The 22583-nt window shown below is 44.0% G+C and overlaps 1 protein-coding gene across 1 annotated transcript in view; it reads left to right on the top strand.

The window, feature by feature from the left end:
- espn (espin) overlaps positions 1 to 22583 on the top strand; it is a 99793-nt gene that overhangs the window by 37512 nt on the left and 39698 nt on the right. The window contains exons 6-7 of the mRNA XM_045696094.2: positions 4704 to 4953; positions 8503 to 8783. Coding sequence (XP_045552050.2) covers positions 4704 to 4953; positions 8503 to 8783 — 531 coding nt within the window. The remainder of the gene's footprint in view (positions 1 to 4703; positions 4954 to 8502; positions 8784 to 22583) is intronic.

Here is a 22583-nt window from a genome sequence, read left to right as displayed (position 1 = left end):
ATTTAGCAATTAAACTCTGGAGTGATAGATGTGCAGAAGATGAATGTGCAAGTAGAGATACTGGGGTGCAAAGGAGCAACAAAAAAAAGAACAATATGGGGATGAGGTAATTGGGTGGGCTATTTACATATGGGCTATGTACAGGTGCAATGATCGGTAAGCTGCTCTAACAGCTGATGCTTAAAGTTAGTAAGGGAGATATAAGTCTCCAGCTTAAGTGATTTTTGCAATTCGTTCCAGTCATTGGCAGCAGAGAACTGGAAGGACACGCGTCCAAAGGAGGAGTTGGCTTTGGGGGTGACCAGTGAAATATACCTGCTGGAGCGCGTGCTACGGGTGGGTGCTGCTCTGGTGACCAGTGAGCTGAGATAAGGCCGGGCTTTACCTAGCAACGACTTATAGATGACCTGGAGCCAGTGGGTTTGGCGATGGATAAGAAGCGAAGGCTAGCCAACGAGAGCATACAGGTCGCAGTGGCGGGTAGTACAGTTGAAGGCAGAAGTTTACATACACTTAGGTTGGAGTCATTAAAACTTGATTTTCAACCATTCCACAAATGTCTTGTTAACAAAATATAGTTTTGTCAAGTCGGTTAGGACATCTACTTTGTGCATGACACAAGTAATTTTTCCAACAATTGTTTACAGACAGATTATTTAACTTATAACTCACTGTATCACAATTCCAGTAGGTCAGAAGTTTACATACACTAAGTTGACTGTGCCTTTAAACAGCTTGGAGCCAATCATTCCAGAAAATGATGTCATGGCTTTAGAAGCTTCTGATAGGCTAATTGACATCATTTGAGTCAATTGGAGATGTACCTGTGGATGTTTTTCAAGGCCTACCTTCAAACTCAGTGCCTCTTTGCTTAACATCATGGGAAAATCAAAAGAAATCAGCCAAGAAAATGTAGATCTCCACAAGTCTGGTTCATCCTTGGGAGCAATTTCCATACACCTGAAGGTACCACTTTCATCTGTACAAACAATAGTACGCAAGTATAAACACCATGGGACCACGCAGCTGTCATACCGCTCAGGAAGGAGACGCGTTCTGTCTCCTAGAGATGAACGTACTTTGGTGCGAAAAGTGCAAATTAATCCCAGAACAACAGCAAAGGACCTTGTGAAGTTGCTGGAGGAAACAGGTACAAAAGTATCTATATCCACAGTAAAACAAGTCCTATATCAACATAACCTGAAAGGCCGCTCAGCAAGGAAGAAGCCACTGCTCCAAAACCACCATAAAAAAGCCAGACTACAGTTAGCAACTGCATATGGGGACAAAGATCGTAATTTTGGAGAAATCTCCTCTGGTCTGATGAAACAAAAATAGAACTATTTGCCCATAATGACCATCATTATGTATGGAGGAAAAAGGGGGAAGTTTGCAAGCCGAAGAACACCATCCCAACCGTGAAGCACGGGGGTGGCAGCATCATGTTGTGGGGGTGCTTTGCTGCAGGAGGGCCTGGTGCATTTCACAAAATAGATGGCATCATGAGGAGGAAAATTATGTGGCTATATTGAAGCAACATCTCAAGACATCAGTCAGGAAGTTAAAGTTTGTTCACAAATGGGTCTTCCAAATGGACAATGACCCCAAGCATACTTCCAAAGTTGTGGCAAAATGGCTTAAGTACAACAAAGTCAAGGTATTGGAGTGGCCATCACAAAGCCCTGACCTCAATCCTATAGAAAATGTGTGGGCAGAACTGAAAAAGTGTGTGCGAGCAAGGAGGCCTACAAACCTGTCTCAGTTACACCAGCTCTGTCAGGAGTAATAGGCCAAAATTCACCCAACTTATTGTGGGAAGGTGGTGGAAGGCTACCCGAAACGTTTGACCCTGTAACGGTCGTCGTAGTGAATGGACCAAGACGCAGCGGGTACGTGAATGCTCATGTTTATTTTCAAAACAACAAAACGGACTACAAACAGTCTTGCAGGCAACACACACACACACACACACCACACACACACACACACACACACACACACACACACACACACACACACACACACACACACACACACACACACACACACACACACACACACACACACACACACACACACACACACACACACACACACACACACACAGCTATGCAAAGAACAACCTCCCACAATTCCCAAAACAAACATACTCCTAATTATAGGACCTTCAATCAGAGGCAACGATAAACAGCTGCCTCCAATTGAAGGCCCCAATCCCAAATACCTAAACATAGAAATAAACACCCTAGAACAGACAGAAATATACAAACATAGAACATAGACCAAAACCCCGGAAATCATAAATCAAACACCCCTCTACATAAACACACACTCAAACACACCCTGAACCACATAAAACAAATACCCCCTGCCACGTCCTGACCAAACAATAATAACAAATAACCCTTTTTCTGGTCAGGACGTGACAGACCCAAGTTAAACAATTTAAAGGCAATGCTACCAAATACTAATTGAGTGTATGTAAACTTCTGATCCACTGGGAATGTGATGAAAGAAATAAAAGCTGAAATAAATAATTCTCTCTACTATTATTCTGACATTTCACATTCTTAAAATAAAGTGGTGATCCTAACTGACCTAAAACAGGGAATTTTTACTATGATTAAATGTCAGGAATTGTGAAACTGAGTTTAAATGTATTTGGCTAAGGTGTATGTAAACTTCCCGTCTTCATCTGTGTATGGGGCTTTGGTGACGAAACGGATGGCGCTGTGATAGACTGCATCCAATTTGCTGAGTAGAGTGGTGGAGGCTATTTTGTAAATGACATCGCCGAAGTCAAGGATCAGTAGGATAGTCAGTTTTACGAGGGTCTGTTTGGCAGCATGAGTGAAGGATGCTTTGTTGCGAATTGTTGTGAATCAGGCCTTGATGGTCTAATTTCTGCAAAGAAACCACTACTAAAGGTCACCAATAAGAAGAAGAGACTTGCTATGGCCAGGAAACATGAACAATGGACATTAGACCGATAGAAATTTGTCCTTTGGTCTGATGAGTCCAAATTTGAGATTTTTGGTTCCAACCGCCGTGTCTTTGTGAGATGTAGAGTAGGTGAACGGATGATCTCTGCATGTGTGGTTCCCACCATGAAGCATGGAGGAGGAGGTGTGATGTTTGATGTTGACACTGCCGGTGATTTATTTAAAATTCGAGGCTCACTTAACCAGCATGGCTACCACAACATTCTCCAATGATACGCCATCCCATCTGGTTTGCACTTAGTGGGACTATCATTTGTTTTTCAACAGGACAATTACCCAACACACTTCCAGGCTGTGTAAGAGCTATTTGACCACAAAGGAGATTGATGGAGTGCAGTATCAGATGACCTGGCCTCCAAAATCACCCGACCTCAACCCAATTGAGATGGTTTGGGATGAGATGGACCGCAGAGTGAAGGAAAAGCAGCCAACAAGTGCTCAGCATATGTGGGAACTCCTTCAAGACTGTTGGGAAAAGCATTCCAGTTGAAGCTGGATGAGAGAATACCAAGAGTGTACAAAGCTGTCATCAAGGCAAAGGATGGCTTCTTTGAAGAATCTAACATGTATTTTGATCTGTTTAACACTTTTTTGGTTACTACATGATTCCATATGTGATATTTAATAGTTTTGATGTCTTCACTATTATTCTACAATGTAGAAAATAATAAAAATAAATAAAAACCTTTTCAGTAGGTGAGTCCAAACTTTTGACTGGTACTGTATACATACAGTTAAAAGTTTGGGCACACCTACTAATTCCAGGTTTTTCTTTATTTTTACTATTTTCTACATTTAAGAATAATAATGATCTAGGATCATGTCACCCTTGTCCGTGTAATCATATTCATTATAATACAAATGCCGATACTGATCTTGGATCGGTAGTCCTACTCTGACTGAGACGCTTTATAAATAGGGGCTGCAGTCCAAGATATGTGCGTGTTGCATAGCCAACTCCTTGTCATGTCAAACATTGACAAACATAGTAGTTGGCTTAACAACAGATCTGGGACCAGGGTAAAGCTTCACTGGGTTCCTGGATCAACTAGTGAGAGCAGAAATGGGTTGATTGATTGCACAGCTCATCAAACACAGCAGGCACATCCACCTGCAGCCCTCCGACACCTCCTCAATGAACTGTAGTACCTAACTGATTGTCACTCAATGTCACCTCAACATTTCCTTGGCGTTGAGGTGACAGATTACGGACAGTCAGTGCGATCGAGACTTTTAAAGTGTCAGTCTCAAGCTGCGTTAAATTCTAAATTGTGTGGCTCGTGCCAGCTAGAAGTCAGCACCTAAAGATGATCATCTGTAATTTGTTGTGGTGTTGTTTTGACTACTGACCTGGGGCCTGTTCAGGAGTGTTAGAGACCCTGTACACTCTGGTTGTTAAACACGTTTGACACAACGTTTGGTTGTGATACAACTGATACTGATATTGAAGATTTGCACAAAAATGTTTGCACAACCATTGTACGGTGTTTCCATAAGGCTTTGTGTAATTATTTTCGATATATAACATTTGAAACGTTGAACGCGACCTCCCTGAACACCAGTTACTTCAAGACAAGCAAGCACACACATTTTCTTCAGGAAATGTTCATTTTCAGTCCCATGCTAGGTTAGCGGTGCTGTCCCCTAGGTTCTTGGTTGAGCATGTTTCGTTAACCCCTCATTGTGGTTGTCTTTCTCCAGAGTGTGGAGCACCGCGTGCTTTCCAGAGACCCATCGGCTGACCTGGAGTACAACAAGCAGCCTGATTCAGGTTTGTCGTCCCCCAACAACACCATGCCCCCATCGGGGTCGGGGCAGGCCCAGCAACCCGTCCACTTCGACATGGGCTCGCCCTCCAGCACTCTGTCCAATTACGACTCGGCCAACTCCAGTCAGTCCAGCACAGGAGGGAAAAGGAGCGGCTCGCCCCCATCGTCGCGAGTCCCGGCTGGTCAGTCACAAACACACACTTTGTCACACATGGAGGCACTTAAAAATGCCAAATCACATGCGTGCAAACACACACGTGCACGTGTACACACAAACACTTACACTATTTAAATGAACTTCCTGAAGTTGAACCCTGATGAAGATAATAGTTCAGATTTCACAGGAAGAAAAAGTCTGTCATGCTATGGCAAGGCAATTGTGCCGAATACACAATTGAATACACTATTGAATACACTCTTTGTATGATTTTATGTGCTTTAGCCAACTTTAGAGTGTGTGTGTGTCCCCCAAACATGACATGACATATTTGCTTGGGTAATACACCCTGCACGCTATTATCATAACAATGGTGGGAACTTCAACCGCTCATCTGACTGGAACAAATTCCATGTAACAGTTTGCATTCCTTTGTGTGGTGCCACAGCAGCGCTTTATACAAGTAGTACCCTCTAGTGGCAGATAGGATAAATAATCTGTCTGTGAATCAACCAAATTCCAAAACCCTGCACGCCCTCCAGAACAAGGGTCTGCAAATGCAATCCCGGAGAGCTATTGGGTTTGCAGGCTTTTGTTCTACCCCTGCACACCTGTTTTTAAATAATGAAGGTTCAGACTGAAGACTGATTAGTTGATTGTTTGAAAAACGTGTGTCATAACATAATAATAGAATGGATTATTTAGTGTTTTTCCAGGTGCTTAAAGCACTTTACATATTATGTGGATGAAACTTGCATCATCCACCAGCTATATTGTGTAATACCCCACCAGGGTGACGCCACAGTGCCTTGAAAAAGTATTCATCCCCCTTGGCGTTTTTCCTATTTTGTTGCATTACAACCTGTAATTTAAATAGATTTTTATTTGGATTACCATCAGAAGTCACATAATTAGTTAAATAAAGTCCACCTGTGTGCAATCTAAGTGTCACATGATCTGTCACATGATCTCAGTATATATACACTTGTTCTGAAAGGCCCTAGAGTCTGCAACACCACAATGCAAGGGGCACCACCAAGCAAGTGGCACCATGAAGACCAAGGAGCTCTCCAATCAGGTCAGGAACAAAGTTGTGGAGAAGTACAGATCAGGGTTGGGTTATAAAAAAATATCAAAAACTTTGAACGTCCCACGGAGCACCATTAAATCCATTCTTAAAAAATGGAAAGAATATGGCACCACAACAAACCTGCCAAGAGAGGGCCACCCACCAAAACTCACAGACCAGGCAAGGAGGGCATTAATCAGAGAGGCAACAAGAGTCCAAAGATAACCCTGAAGGAGCTGCAAAGCTCCACAGCAGAGATTGGAGTATCTGTCCATAGGACCACTTTAAGCCGTACACTCCACAGAGCTGGGCTTTACGGAAGAGTGGCAAGAAAAAAGCCATTGCTTAAAGAAAAAAATAAGCAAACACATTTGGTGTTCACCAAAAGGCATGTGGGAGACTCCCCAAACATATGGAAGTAGGTACTCTGCTCACATGAGACTAAAATTGAGCATTTTGGACATCAAGGAAAACGCTATGTCTGGCGCAAACTCAACACTCAATATCAAATCAAATCAAATGTATTTTTATATAGCCCTTCGTACATCAGCTGATATTCTCAAAGTGCTGTACAGAAACCCAGCCTAAAACCCCAAACAGCAAGCAAAGCATGTGAAAGAAGCACGGTGGCTAGGAAAAACTCCTTAGGAAACACTCCTTAGAAAGGCCAAAAACCTAGGAAGAAACCTAGAGAGGAACCAGGCTATGAGGGGTGGCCAGTCCTCTTCTGCCTGTGCAGGGTGGATATTATAACAGAACATGGTCAAAATGTTAAAATGTTAAAATGTTCATAAATGACCAGCATGGTCAAATAATAATAATCATAGTAGTTGTCGAGGGTGCAACAAGCACGTCCGGTGAACAGGTCAGGGTTCCATAGCCGCAGGCAGAACAGTTGAAACTGGAGCAGCAGCACGGCCAGGTGGACTGGGGACAGCAAGGAGTCATCATACCAGGTAGTCCTGAGGCATGGTCCTAGGGCTCAGGTCCTCCGAGAGAAAGACAGAAAGAGAGAATTAGAGAGAGCATATTTAAATACACACAGGACACCGGATAAGACAAGAGAAATACTCCAGATGTAACAGACTGACCCTAGCCCCCCGACACATAAACTACTGCAGCATAAATACTGGAGGCTGAGACAGGAGGGATCAGAAGACACTGTGGCCCCATCCGATGATACCCCCGGACAGGGCCAAACAGGCAGGATATAACCCCACCCACTTTGCCAAAGCACAGCCCCCACACCACTAGAGGGATGTCTCCAACCACCAACTTACCGTCCTAAGACAAGGCCGAGTATAGCCCACAACGATCTCCGCCATGGCACAACCCAAGGGGGGGGGCGCCAACCCAGACAGGAAGACCACGTCAGTGACTCAACCCACTCAAGTGACGCACCCCTCCCATGGACGGCATGGAAGAACACCAGTAGGCCAGTGACTCAGCCCCTGTAAAAGGGTTAGAGGTAGAGAATCCCAGTGGAAAGAGGGGAACCGGCAAGGCAGAGACAGCAAGGGCGGTTCGTTGCTCCAGCCTTTCCGTTCACCTTCACACTCCTGGGCCAGACTATACTTAATCATAGGACCTACTGAAGAGATAAGTCTTCAATACTCAACACTCTCAAATTCTCATCACCCCGAGAACACCATCCCCACAGTGAAGCATGGGGGTGGCAGCATCATGCTGTGGGGATGTTTTTCATCAGCAGGGACTGGGAAACTGGTCAGAATTGAAGGAATGGTGGATGACGCTAAATACAGGGAAATTCTTGAGGGAAACCTGTTTCAGTCTTCCAGAGATTTGAGACTGGGACAGACGTTCACCTTCCAGCAGGACAATGACCCTAAGCATACTGCTAAAGCAACACTTGAGCGGTTTAAGGGGAAACATTTAAATGTCTTGGAATGGCCTAGTCAAAGCACAGACCTCAATCCAATTGAGAATCTGTGGTATGACTTAAAGATTTCTGTACACCAGCGGAACCCATTCAACTTGAAGGAGCTAGAGCAGTTTTGCCTTGAAGAATGGGCAAAAATCACAGTAGCTAGATGTGCCAAGCTTATAGAGACATACCCCAAGAGACTTGCAGCTGTAATTGCTGTAAAAGGTGGCTCTACAAAGTATTGACTTTGGGTGAGCTGAATAGTTATGCACGCTCAAGTTGTACGTTTCTTTTTGTCTTATTCCTTGTTTATTTCACAATAAAAAATATTTTGCATCTTCAAAGTGGTAGGCATGTTGTGTAAATCAAATGATACAACCCCCCCCCCCCAAATCCATTTTAATTCCAGGTTGTAAGGCAACAAAATAGGAAAAATGCCAAGGGGGTGAATACTTTTTGTATGTCCATAGAAATATAATTCCTAGAACGACTGTTGGTCCACCTATCGTCCACCCATCGACTTGAATGGAGATGTCCGTACAAGGAATTCTATTTCCATGGCCACATCAGCCATTTTGGGGCAGAAATCTCACCACTGACCCACCGTGTCCTTGTCACAGGTGGAGGCCCAACGGAGTCGACCATCAATGACATGCAGACCTACATGGACATGCTGAACCCAGACGTAGGTGGTGGAGTTCCCAACAGCAAGGACCCCGCCACCAACGCCGCCACTCAGCAGCCTCCCCCACCCCCGCCACCCTTTCCACCACCCCCTCCCCCTGACTGCCCCTCCCAACTACCTCCACCCCCCGGCTACCCGCCACCCCAGCCCCCCGAGGACTCAGACGCCGAGATCTACTTGAAGGTGAAGAGCAACCTGAGGCATGTGGAGAATGAGGTGAGCTTTCTCTCTTTCTTTACTGGTGAAAAGCAAACGGTCATGACTCTGGTTCCTCAAGGGCCACAGTCCTGTTGTTTTTTTGTTAACGAATCCCTGGAGTAGAGATGCGCGCGTGCGCACACACACTATCAAGTCACTTGTACATGCAGTCCTTCACATGAATTAATGAGCCTTTTTGAAGACTACATCCTCTGTGTACACTGAGAACAGAACATGCAGTATCCAGGAATTAAGGAGATCGATTTCCTCTCAACCTAACCATTTGATGCCATTGAGCCCCCAGTCTAAAAATGGTTGCCCCATTTGTTCTCTCTGGATGCTGGTGACAGATGGCCAAGTCCTCACAGAGGGTGGCCTATCAATGCCAGGCTTTCCAGCTTGTCATTATCCTGATGACCAGTCCAGTGATCAGTGAAATCCTCTAAAAGCCTTGTGGCTAATATTCTAGCGTGAAATAGCATAGGACAGCAATATCCAAGACTCATTATGCCACAAGATGGCTGGACAGGGAGCCATTGGAGTGGTTGGAAGCCCTAGCCTAGTGGACTCAGTTGGTGTGATTGCGTGATTGAACCCTCCTCAGCAGTCTTATCTCAATTAACGAGCAGTAAGCTGATCAAACAGACCCCACTATTAGCCCCCCATAAGAACAAGCTCAGATACAGTTCAGATAAAATATAGGACCAGCTTACCCTCCCCTATGTCATAACCTTAACCATTAGGAGAGGGAACACACAGAGACTTATATTGACAAAGGCAATTGTGTATGCAGGATTTAATGGCTGTACAGATCTGTTTATTACTGTCCATCTCCTGTATCTGCTTGTTTACGGGTCTTAAAATGGTGGCCTGCCCACAAGCTGGTTTTATAATGGGGCCCGCAGTTGTCTTAGCTTGAAGTTGCTCTCTAGAATAGGGGTGGACAGGCCCTTAAAAACAGCAGGTTGTGAGTGTTAGTGGTTGCATTCTCACTTTATGAAATCAGTAGCTACAACATAGCAATGACCCCCTGCGGATACTGTTTGCTCCACTGAGACGTTTCAAAATGGGGACTGAAAAGACGTTTCTGGATAGTTAAGCGGCTAGCAGAGCGAGGTGTTTAGGTTGCAGGGAGTCGAGGCGCCATTTTCCCTGTCGCGCCGACCACTAATCACTTGGCCAGTCAGTATAACAACGTCCCCTGTTCCCAGCGCGAAGGCAGACAAGAAGAGGGATTCTCCAGTCCACACTATTGTGATTGTACTAACGAGGATCCTCATTACGAGCCGGCCCTCCCCATTGGCACCTCTTGATGAGCAGAGTGATGGGCCCAACGTTAATTCCACTAATTACTCTGGCCACATTGTGAGTGGGCTCCATAGATCAAAACAACTTCCCTCCGACTACTAAGCTTATATCATTGCCGATTTAAATAAAACAACAACAATTTAAATATAGTTTTTTCCTTTTTTTATGGGAATGTAGAGGAGAGACCGATACAGAGGGATACCATGAGGAAGGGCTGATATGGGATTCGTACCCACGTTGCCAGGAGTATAGGTACAGAGTCTTGGGGGATAACCACTAAGCCAGACTCTGACACATGGGAGTTTTTTTGGTCCACAGATGTCAGTGGAGGCTCCTCAGAGGAGGAAGGGGAGGACCATCTTCCTCAGTAAATTTCATAAAAATAGTGAAACATTAAAGTTATGCTAAATACAGTACCAGTCAAAAGTTTGGACGCACCTACTCATTCCATGATTTTCCTTTATTTTTACTATTTTCTACATTGTAGAATAATAGTGAAGACCTCAAAACTATTAAATAACACATATGGAATCATGTAGTAACCAAAAAAGTGTTAAACAAATCACCCTTTGCCTTGATGACAGCTTTGCACACTCTTGGCATTCTCTCATCCAGCTTCATGAGGTAGTCACCTGGAATGCATTTCAATTAACAGGTGTGCCTTGTTAAAAGTTCATTTGTGTAATTTCTTTCCTTTTTAATGCGTTTTAGCCAATCAGTTGTGTCGTGACAAGGTAGGGGTGGTATACAGAAGATAGCCCTATTTGGTAAAAGACCAAGTCCATATTATGGCAAGAACAGCTCAAATAAGCAAAGAGAAATGACAGTCCATCATTACTTTAAGTCATGAAGGTAGGTCAATACGGAAAAATTCAAGAAACATCAAGCACTATGATGAAACTGGCTCTCATGAGAACAGCCACAGGAAAGGAAGAAGCAGAGTTATTTAGTATTTATTTAACTAGGCAAGTCAGTTAAGAAAAATGACGGCCTACCAAAAGGCAAAAGGCCTCCTGCAGGAGGAGGAAAATATAGGACAAAACACACATCACGACAAGAGAAACAACACAACACTACATCAAGAGAGACCTGACATTCTGACCAAACCGGACGCACGCATGCACCTGTGTGCGCCATCGCGCATGTTGATTTTGTACCCCCACACCAGACACGATCAGGACACGCAGGTTGAAATATCAAAACAAACTCTGAACCAATTATATTAATTTGGGGACAGGTCGAAAAGCATTAAACATTTATGACAATTTAGCTAGCTAGCTTGCTGTTGGGATATAAACAACGGGTTGTTATTTTATCTGAAATGCACAAGGTCTTCTACTCTGACAATTGATCCACAGATAAAACGGTAAACCGAATTCCTTTTATCGTCATCTCTCCTTCCTCAGGCTTCTTTTTTACTTCTTTGGACTTTATGTGGTGGTTGGCAACCAACTTCACGGTGCATTACTACAACCGACTGGAGTGTGGACGTCAGTTCATCTTTCAATCACCCACATGGGTATATGCTCTTAAACACCAATGAGGAGATGGCACGTGGGTATATGCTCCTAAAAACCAATGAGGAGATGGGAAAGGCTGGTCTTGCAGCATGTTGAGCATCACAAATAGAAACTATTTCTATTTTAGCGCCTGGCCACGCAGACGCTTATTTTGCAACGTGAGCGGTGTGGTCAGCATGTAAGACAACAACATAGCATGGAAGCAACACAACATGACAACAACATGGTAGCAACACAACATGGCAGCTGCACAACATGGTAGCAACACAAAACATGGTACAAACATTATTGGGCACAGACAACAGCACAAAGGGCAAGAAGGTAGAGACAACAATACGTCACGCAAAGCAGCAACAACTGTCAGTTACACCATGCCCGCGCGCGTCCGCCATTGTGCGCAAATTGACTTGATCCCCCCACACCAAACGCGATCACGACACGGAGGTTGAAATATCAAAACAAACTCTGAACCAATTATATTAATTTGGGGACAGGTTGAAAAGCATTAAACATTTATGGCAATTTAGCTAGCTGGCTTGCAGTTGCTAGCTAATTTGTCCTATTTAGCTAGCTAATTTGACCTGAGATATAAACATTGAGTTGTTATTTTACCTGAAATGCACAAGGTCCTCTACTCCGACAATTAATCCACACATAAAACGGTCAACCGAATCGTTTCTAGTCATCTCTCCTCCTTCCAGGCTTCTTTTTCTTCTTTGGACTTTATATGGTGATTGGCAACTAACTTTCATAATAAGGTGCATTACCACAACCGACCTCAGTTCATCTTTCAATCACCCACGTGGGTATATGTTCCTAAAAACCAATGAGAAGATGGCAGGTGGGTATGTGCTTCTAAAAAACCAATGAGGAGATGGGAGAGGAAGGACTTGCAGGACATTCTGCGTCACAAATAGAATCAACTTCTATTTTAGCGCCTGGCAACGCAGACGTTCGGTGGCGCACGTGAGCAGTGTGGGTGCAATGATTGAATAACATGTCTGTGTACATTTATTTTTCAACGCTCGCGCGCAGCTCGTTCCAGTCGGTAGCTGCAGCGAACTGAAAAGACGAGCGACCCAGGGATACTTTGGGGACCTTTATCAGAATGTGACTGGCAGAACTGGTGTTGTATGTGGAGGATGAGGGCTGCAGTAGATATCTCAGATAGGGGGGGAGTGAGGCCTAAGAGAGTTTTATAAATAAGCATCAACCAGTGGGTCTTGCGACGGGTATACAGAGATGACCAGTTTACAGAGGAGTGTAGAGTGCAGTGATGTGTCCTATAAGGAGCATTGGTGGAAAATCTGATGGCCGAATGGTAAAGAACATCTAACCGCTCGAGAGCACCCTTACCTGCCGATCTATAAATTACGTTTACGTAATCTAGCATGGGTAGGATGGTCATCTGAATCAGGGTTAGTTTGGCAGCTGGGGTGATAGAGGAGCGATTACAATAGAGGAAACCAAGTCAAGATTTAACTTTAGCCTGCAGGTTTGATATGTGCTGAGAGAAGGACAGTGTACCATCTAGCCATACTTTCAAGTACTTGTATGATGTGACTGCCTCAAGCTCTAAACCCTCAGAGGTAGTAATCACACCTGTGGGGAGAGGGGCATTCTTTTTACCAAACCACATGACCTTTGTTTTGGAGGTGTTCAGAACAAGGTTAAGGGCAGAGAAATCTTGTTGGACACTAAGAAAGCTTTGTTGTAGAGTGTTTAACACAAAAACCGGGGAGGGGGCAGATGAGTATAAGACTGTATATAAATGGATGAGAGAGCTTCCTACTGCCTGAGCTATGTTGTTGATGTAAATTGAGAAGAGTGTGGGGCCTAGGATTGAGCCTTGGGGTACTCCCTTGGTGACAGGCAGTGGCTGAGACAGCAGATGTTCTGACTTTATACACTGCCCTCTTTGAGAGAGGTAGTTAGCAAACCAGGCCAAAGACCCCTCAGAGACACCAATACTCCTTAACCGGCCCACAAGAATGGAATGGTCTACCGTATCAAAAGATGGATTGGTGGGTCCCCCACGGGATGGTTGAGCTAACATAGGCTAATGCAATTAGCATAAGGTTGTAAGTAACAAGAAACTTTCCCAGGTCATAGACATATTTAACCATATTAACCAGGTGGTGAATCGCATCTCTGCATGTCTGGCAGACATATCAGTGTGGATGACGGATCACCACCTCAAGCTGAACCTCGGCAAGACGGAGCTGCTCTTCCTCCCGGGGAAGGACTGCCCGTTCCATGATCTCGCCATCACGGTTGACAACTCCATTGTGTCCTCCTCCCAGAGTGCTAAGAGCCTTGGCGTGACCCTGGACAACACCCTGTCGTTCTCCGCTAACATCAAGGCGGTGACCCGATCCTGTAGGTTCATGCTCTACAACATTCGCAGAGTACGACCCTGCCTCACACAGGCACTTGTCTTCTCCCGTCTGGATTACTGCAACTCGCTGTTGGCGGGGCTCCCTGCCTGTGCCATTAAACCCCTACAACTCATCCAGAACGCCGCAGCCCGTCTGGTGTTCAACCTTCCCAAGTTCTCTTACGTCACCCCGCTCCTCCGCACACTCCACTGGCTTCCAGTTGAAGCTCGCATCTGCTACAAGACCATGGTGCTTGCCTACGGAGCTGTGAGGGGAACGGCACCTCCGTACCTTCAGGCTCTGATCAGTCCCTACACCCAAAGAAGGGCACTGCGTTCATCCACCTCTGGCCTGCTCGCCTCCCTACCTCTGTGGAAGCACAGTTCCCGCTCAGCCCAGTCAAAACTGTTCGCTGCTCTGGCACCCCAATGGTGGAACAAGCTCCCTCACGACGCCAGGACAGCGGAGTCAATCACCACCTTCCGGAGACACCTGAAACCCCACCTCTTTAAGGAATACCTGGGATAGGATTAAGTAATCCTTCTAACCCTCCCCCCTCCCCCCCCCCAAAAAAAAAAAATGTAAAGTGGTTGTTCCACTGGATATCATAAGGTGAATGCACCAATTTGTAAGTCGCTCTGGATAAGAGCGTTTGCTAAATGAATGTAAATGTAAATGTAACATATCTGATATTGGCAGAAATCTGAAATTATTGTTAATCTAACTGCACTGTCCAATTTACAGTAGCTATTACAGTGAAATAATACTATGCTATTGTTTGAGGAGAGTGCACAGTTATGAACTTGAAAATGTATTAATAAACCAATTAGGCACATTTGGGCAATTTTGAACAGGAATGCAATGGTTCATTTGATCAGTCTAAAACTTTGAACATACACTGCTGCCCTCTGGTGGCCAAAATCTAAATTGTGCCTGAGCTGGAATAATACATTATGGCCTTTCTCTTGCATTTCAAAGATGATGGTACAAAAAAACACATTTTTTTCTTTGTATTATAGTTTACCAGATCTAATGTGTTATATTCTCCTACATTCATTTCACATTTCCACAGACTTCAAAGTGTTTCCATTCAAATGGTATCAAGAATATGCATATCCTTGCTTCAGGTCCTGAGCTACAGGCATTTAGATTTGGGTATGTCATTTTAGGTGAAAATTGAAAAAAAGGGGACGATCCTTAAAAGGTCTTAAAGAAGAAAGGGTCTAAACCATCTGACCCAGATGTTTTTGGGGGGTCAAGTTTAAGGAGCTCCTGTAGCACCTCGGACTCAGTGACCGCCTGCAGGGAGAAACTGTGTAGCGGGGTAGGGGAAAAAGAGGAAGGAGCATCGGGGCTAGTCACATTAGAAGGGGTGGGAGATGACGAAATGTTGGACAGGTAAGGAGGCATGGCTGAGTCAAATAGGAATCCTGACTTAATGAAGTGGTGATTAAAGAGCTCAGCCATGTGCGTCTTGTCTGTAACAACCACATCATCAACATTAAGGGACATGGGCAGCTGTGAGGAGGAGGGTTTATTCTCCTGATCTTTAACTGTTTTCCAGAACTTCTTTGTTAGACCCACAGAGAGAGAACTGCTCCTTAAAGGAACTAACTGGCCTTTCTAATAGCCTGAGTGCACTTATTTCTCATTTGCCTGAACGAGAGACAGTCACAGCCTGAGTATGCGTGTGCCGAGCCTTTCGCCAAATGCAATTCTTGAGGTGGAGTAACGGCAAGATCACGGTTGAACCAGGGGGTGTACCTGTTTTTAATGATCTTTTTCTTTATGGTTTGTGTTTGTTAACCTGTTAGGGCTAGGGGGCAGTATTGACACGGCTGGATAAAAAACATACCCGATTTAATCTGGTTACCACTCCTACCCAGTAACTAGAATATGCATATACTTATTACATATGGATAGAAAACACCCTAAAGTTTCTAAAACTGTTTGAATGGTGTCTGTGAGTATAACAGAACTCAAATGGCAGGTCAAAACCTGAGAGATTCCTTTACAGGAAGTGGCCTGTCTGACCATTTCTTGAACTTCTTTTCCATCTCTATCTTTTACTAAGGATCTCTGCTCTAACGTGACACTTCCCACGTCTTCCATAGGCTCTCAGAGCCCGGGAAAAAACAGAATGTCGTCATTCCAGCCCCAGGCTGAAACACATTATCGCCTTTCTCAAGTGGCCGATCAAGGGACTCTGGGCTTATGCGCGTGACCCGACCGCCCCCGCCTTTGTGATTTTTTTCCTCTGTTTGCCGAAAAGGAGATTCCCTGTCGGAATATTATCGCTTTTCTACGAGAAAAATGGCGTAAAAATTGATTTTAAACAGCGGTTGACATGCTTCGAAGTACGGTAATGGAATATTTAGAATTTTATTGTCACGAATTGCGACATGCGCGCGACACTTCTTTACCATTTCGGATAGTGTCTGGAACGCACGAACAAAACGCCGCTATTCGGATATAACGATGGATTATTTTGGACCAAACCAACATTTGTTATTGAAGTAGACGTCCTGGGAGTGCATTCTGACGAAGACAACAAAAGGTAATCAAACTTTTATAATAGTAAATATGATTATGGTGAGTAGCCTTGTCTGGGTGTTTGGAGTCATACCTTGTGGGATTGGTAATAATCTGAGAAAGATTTAGGGAGTCCTTTGCTTTAGGACTTGGTCAGGTGGTTTAAGCATGTCCCACTTTAGGTCACCTAGCTGGACAAATTCAGACTTAGTGTGAGGGGCCACGAGGGAGCTTAGGGCAGGTAGGGTACAGGCCAGTGCTGATGGAGGACGATAGCACCCAGCAACAGTCAACAAAGAGCTATTTGAAAGTTTAATGCTTAAAACCAGCAAATCAAATTGTTTGGGGACAGACTTGGTGGAGACAGCCGAGCACTGAAGGTGATCCTTGGTAAAGATTGCCACTCACCCACCTTTGGAATATCTGTCTTGCCGAAAATGTTATAACCAGAAAGGTTAACATCAGTATTCAAAACACTCTTCCTTAACCACGTCTCAGTAATGACCAACACATCTGGATTGGAGCTGTGAACCCACACTTTCAATTGACCCATTTTAGGTAATAAGCTTCTAGTGTTAATGTGCAGAAAACCCAGGCTTTTATGAGAGGAGAAATCAGTGAAGCAGATATCAGAGCACAAGTCAGAATTAAGGCTAGCAAAAGTAGATGGGCTAGGGTGTACATGCACATTTCCAGATATCATCAACAGTAATACAATAAAGGCACAGCAGAGGACAGGGAGAGCTCAGCAGTGTTGATTTATGACAATTGAATGTGCATTAGATGGCAACAAGATCATATTGTACCGCAATTTCATCAGGTAACATGAATACAAAGCCGGCGAGAGGTGGTTAGAATAGGATGGGAGGCCAAAAGTCTGTGTAGCCAATAGAGTCAGAGTCCCGAGTGTAGGAACAAACAGTCTGTCCCACGGTTGGGTAAACAAGAAAGTTCATATAGGAAATAGCAAAATGCATGAGATTTAAAAAAATATATATATATAACGACTTGGGGCTAGCCGTTGTAAGTTCAGAGTCACTCACCCCAACAGTGTGTGTGTGCTGGAGAGAGGGTGGAGTGTGGTGGGGGTACCTGTACCAGACAGGGGGAGACAGGCCAGGGCAGAAGGTGAACAGATCGCCAGGTGGAGTCCAAGCAGCAGTGCAGCATGCAACGGGAGTAGGTGTCACACCCACTTGGGAGAAGCTTTTATTTCTGGAGGTAGATTTCTTGTAGAAAATGCCAGTGTATGGTTTCTGAACAGCGGGAGGAGGCTTCAAAGGCATCTGGGTTTTGGTTGGGTAGACTGTGAGAGACTCCTGCCATTTGTTGGGCTCAAAGGCTTCGACACCTCTCACTTCAACCCTCAGTGCTAATTGAAGTTGTATCTGGTCTGTCCTAGCAAGCTTGGTAGCCTTAACTTAGCGTTCAGTCCCAATAAAGTAAAATATATCATTGTAATGTACTTTATTTTTTATTACCTCTGCTGCAGAGGATGAATTCATTAGAGTTAACTGCACCTCAGATTGCAGCCCAAATAAAGGCTTCACAGAGTTCAAGTAACAGACACATCTCAACATCAATTGTTCAGAGGAGACTGCGTGAATCAGGCCTTCATGGTCGAAATTACTGCAAAGAAACCACTACTAAAGGACACCAATAATAAGAAGAGACTTGCTTGGGCCAAGAAACACGAGCAATGGACATTAGACCAGTGGAAATCTGTCCATTGGTCTGATGAGTCCAAATTTGAGATTTTTGGTTCCAACCGCCGTGTCTTTGTGAGACACAGATTAGGTGAACGGATGATCTCCGTATGTGTGGTTCCCACCGTGAAGCATGAAGGAGGAGGTGTGGTGGTGCTTTGCTGGTGACACGGTCTGTGATTTATTTAGAATTCAAGGCACACTTAACCAGCATGGCTACCACAGCATTTTGCAGTGATATGCCATCTGGTTCGTGCTTTGTGGGATTATCATTTGTTTTTCAACAGGACAATGACCCAACACACCTTCAGGCTGTGTAGGGCTATTTGACCAAGAAGGAGAGTGATGGAGTGCTGCGTCAGATGACCTGGCCTCCACAATCACCCGGCCTCAATCCAATTGAGATGGTCTGGGATGAATTGGACCGCTGAGTGAAGAAAAATCAGCCAACAAGTGCTCAGCATATGTGGGAACTCCATCAAGACAGTTGGAAAAGCATTCCTCATGAAGCTGGTTGAGAGAATGCCAAGAGTGTGCAAGCTGACATCAAGGCAAAAGGTGGCTACTTTGAAGAATCTAAAATGTGAAATATATTTGGATTTGTTTAACACTTTTTTGGTTTCTACATGATTCCATATGTGTTATTTCATAGTTTTGAACTATTATTCTACAGTGTAGAAGATAGTACAAATAAAGGAAAACCCTTGAATGAGTAGGTGTCCAAACGTTTGACACGTACTGTATATTCATGTGTCACCAAAAGTCTACAGTAGCCTCAACAGCACTCTGTATAGTAGTACCATGGTGTAGGATCAGATAATTAATCTAGTACTGAAAGCATAAGATATAGCTAGCTAGCACGGCAGTGCATACAATGTGACAATAGTTGAACAGTTTTGAACCAATACATTGCTATAAAATTAAGGAGAAGCGAGAGAGAGAGAGGGAGAGTTAGCCTTCCCTGTAGCTCAGTTGGTAGAGCATGGTGTTTGCAACGCCAGGGTTGTGGGTTCGATTCCCACGGGGGGCCAGCTCAGAAAAAAAAAATGTATGAAATGTATGCATTCACTACTGTAAGTCGCTCTGGATAAGAGCGTCTACTAAATGACTAAAATGTAAAAATGTTATATGTTGTATTTTTTTCAGTTAGCTAGCGAATGCAGTTAGCTAGTTTAGCCTATTCAAACACTCGATTCAAACAGAGGGGGATGCAATGTTAGCTAGCTGGCTATGGCTATCCAACACTGAAACTCTTCCAAGTCAAGGTAAGCTTTTGGTTTTATTAATTTATTGCCATGAGGGCCCGCCATTTGAACTGCTAAACTGCTTGCTGACTAGCTAATAGAACTATGTTGACTATGACGTTAGCTAATATTGTGACACCGATGTAGGCTGTGTGTAGTGGTTAGCGGTAATGATATGAAGATTTGGCTTGGAAAGTTTTTTTTCCTGGTCTCAGACAGCGGATGTGTTGTGCACTGAAGTCTACAAGCAAAGGGAACAAGTGAGAGGAGGAGAGCGCTTAAATGTGAGAAGGAACTATCCAACGATCAAAGGGCTCATGCTGTTTGTATGTGGCTGCTATGAAAGTGAACTGTGTTTGCGTGTGATCAGGGGTGTATTCATTCCGCCGATTCTGTTGAAAAACGTTTCTTGAACGAAACAGGGATAAACATATTTGAATTTGAAACTCTCGTTTGCAACTGTTGGACTAATGATTACACCCTAGATCAGCTAGATGCAGGCAAGAGTGTGCAAGGCGGTAGGTATTGAATATGTCACTGTCTGTCACCTTGATTACTCAAATTTGTCTCAACCTGTGCACCTACGTTGCAAGCTTTCATTCATAGGCTAGGTTGTAGCAACCTCATGGTGGGTATAGGGAAATGTTGAGTATCATGTAGTAGCCTAAACCTATCGATTTGACATTGAGCTGGATGAATGGATGAATGACGTTTATCCAATATGCAGTAATGGAAATAAGGCCATGCTCATAATATGTATCGCCTTCCCTCATCTTAAACTGCACCGACTGGCACTGACAGATGTTCAATTTGCCATAAAACACAATCTATTTTAAAGGTGACCTGTCACGCTCTGACCTAGGAGAGCTGTGTTTTCTCTGTTTAGCTAGGCCAGGGTGTGATAGGTGGGTGGGCATTCTATGTTTTATTTTCTATGTTTTGGCTGGGTATGGTTATTGTGAAGCTCAACAATAGGCTACCAAGTCACATCTCTGTAATAAGTGTCCCCTGAATGATAGAGAATGAAACATGGTTTAGGCTGTTTGATGACTGAGTTACTGGTAAATACCCCAGTCCAATTTACATACTGTAACAACATAACAATCTTGTTGCCAGGGCACATTTCCATGGTGTGGTCAGTTGCCATGGTCTGAGTGTGTGCCATTCGGCCCAGGAGGGAGGGTCTTCTTAATGAGCTCGCCTCCCCCTTTCACGGTACCCAGGTGACGAACCCTGTGCGCACCATCATTAACAATTAAACACACACACAGGAGAGAGGAGAGAGAGACCATAGACACAGGGAAAACAATCTGCCCGGCATGCCATAGAACGGCAAAGCAGGGTAACACTATCCTGGTAAATTGTTGATCTACCTATCAGCACCCATGGACTTATCTTCACAGAAGTTACGTTAAAGTGGCAGTCTTTTGTTAAAACACCCGCTTCTTGGTTAAAAGCTGAGGGATTGGGCTAAAAAACTGAGGGATTAGGCTGGAGAAATGTAACCAGTCTCAAATTCATAGACATAGCTAAGGATGCAAGGACTGACTATCCAGTATATAAAAATTATAGATTCAAGCATGTTTTGAGGTTATACATTGTTGGTTTATGTTTACGATGTTTACAAACAATGGCGTTAAAACAAGCTAATATTTTGTGTTCTGATGGGGTTTGACAGTTTAAAGCACGAGGCATTTATCTATAAGCTACAGTTGAAGTCGGAAGTTTACATACACCTTAGCCAAATACATTTAAACTCAGTTTATCACAATTCCTGATATTTAATCCTAGTAAAGATTCCCTGTCTTAGGTCAATTAGGATCACCACTTTATTTAAAAAATGTGAAATGTCAAAAATAGTAGAGAGAATTATTGTTTTCAGCTTTTATTTATTTCATCACATTCCCAGTGGGTCAGAAGTTTACAAGCACTAAATTAGTATTTGGTAGCACTTTAAATTGTTTAACTTGAGTCAACTGTTTCGGGTAGCCTTCCACAAGCTTCCCACAATAAGTTGGGTGAATTTTGGCCCATTCCTCCTGACAGAGCTGGTGTAACTGAGTCAGGTTTGTAGGGCTCCTTGCTCGCACACGCTTTTTCATTTCTGCCCACAGATTTTCTATAGGATTGAGGTCAGGGCTTTGTGATGGCCACTCCAATATCTTGACTTTGTTGTACTTAAGCCATTTTGCCATAACTTTGGAAGTATGCTTGGGGTCATTTTCCATTTGGAAGACCCATTTGCGACCAAACTTTAACTTCCTGACTGATGTCTTGAGATGTTGCTTCAATATATCCACATAATTTTCCTCCCTCATGTTCCATCTATTTTGTGAAGTGCACCAGTCCCTTCTGCAGCAAAGCACCCCCACAACATGATGCTGCCACCCCCGTGCTTCACGGTTGGGATGGTGTTCTTCGGCTTGAAAGCGTTTTCCTCCAAACATAACGATGGTCATTATGGCCAAATAGTTCTATTTTTGTTTCATCAGACCAGAGGACATTTCTCCAAGAAGTATGATCTTTGTCCCCATGTGCAGTTGCAAACCGTAGTCTGTCTTTTTTATGGCGGTTTTGGAGCAGTGGCTTCTTCCTTGCTGAGCGGCCTTTCAGGTTATGTCGACATAGGACTCGTTTTACTGTGGAAATAGATACTTTTGTACCTGTTTCCTCCAACATCTTCACAAGATCCTTTGCTGTTGTTCTGGGATTGATTTGCACTTTTCGCACCAAAGTACGTTCATCTCTAGGAGACAGAACGCCTCTCCTTCCTGAGCGGTATGATGGCTGCGTGGTCCCATGGTGTTTATACTTGCGTAGTATTGTTTGTACAGATGAACGTGGTACCTTCAGGCGTTTGGAAATTGCTCCCAAGGATGAATCAGACTTGTGGAGGTCTACAATAATTTTTTCTGAGGACTTGGCTGATTTCTTTTGATTTTCCCATGATGTCAAGCAAAGAGGCACTGAGTTTGAAAGTAGGCCTTGAAATACATCCACAGGTACACCTCCAATTGACTCAAATGATATCAATTAGCCTATCAGAAGCTTCTCAAGCCATGACATAATTTTCGGGAATTTTCCAAGCTGTTTAAAGGCACAGTCAACTTAGTGTATGTGAACTTCTGAG

This window comes from Salmo salar, chromosome 15 (assembly GCF_965601325.2).
Source record: "Salmo salar chromosome 15, fSalSal1, whole genome shotgun sequence".
Classification (NCBI taxonomy): Eukaryota; Metazoa; Chordata; class Actinopteri; order Salmoniformes; family Salmonidae; genus Salmo; species Salmo salar.
The sequence above is the reverse complement of the archived record's forward strand: the minus strand, read 5'-3'. Positions and strand labels throughout refer to the sequence as shown.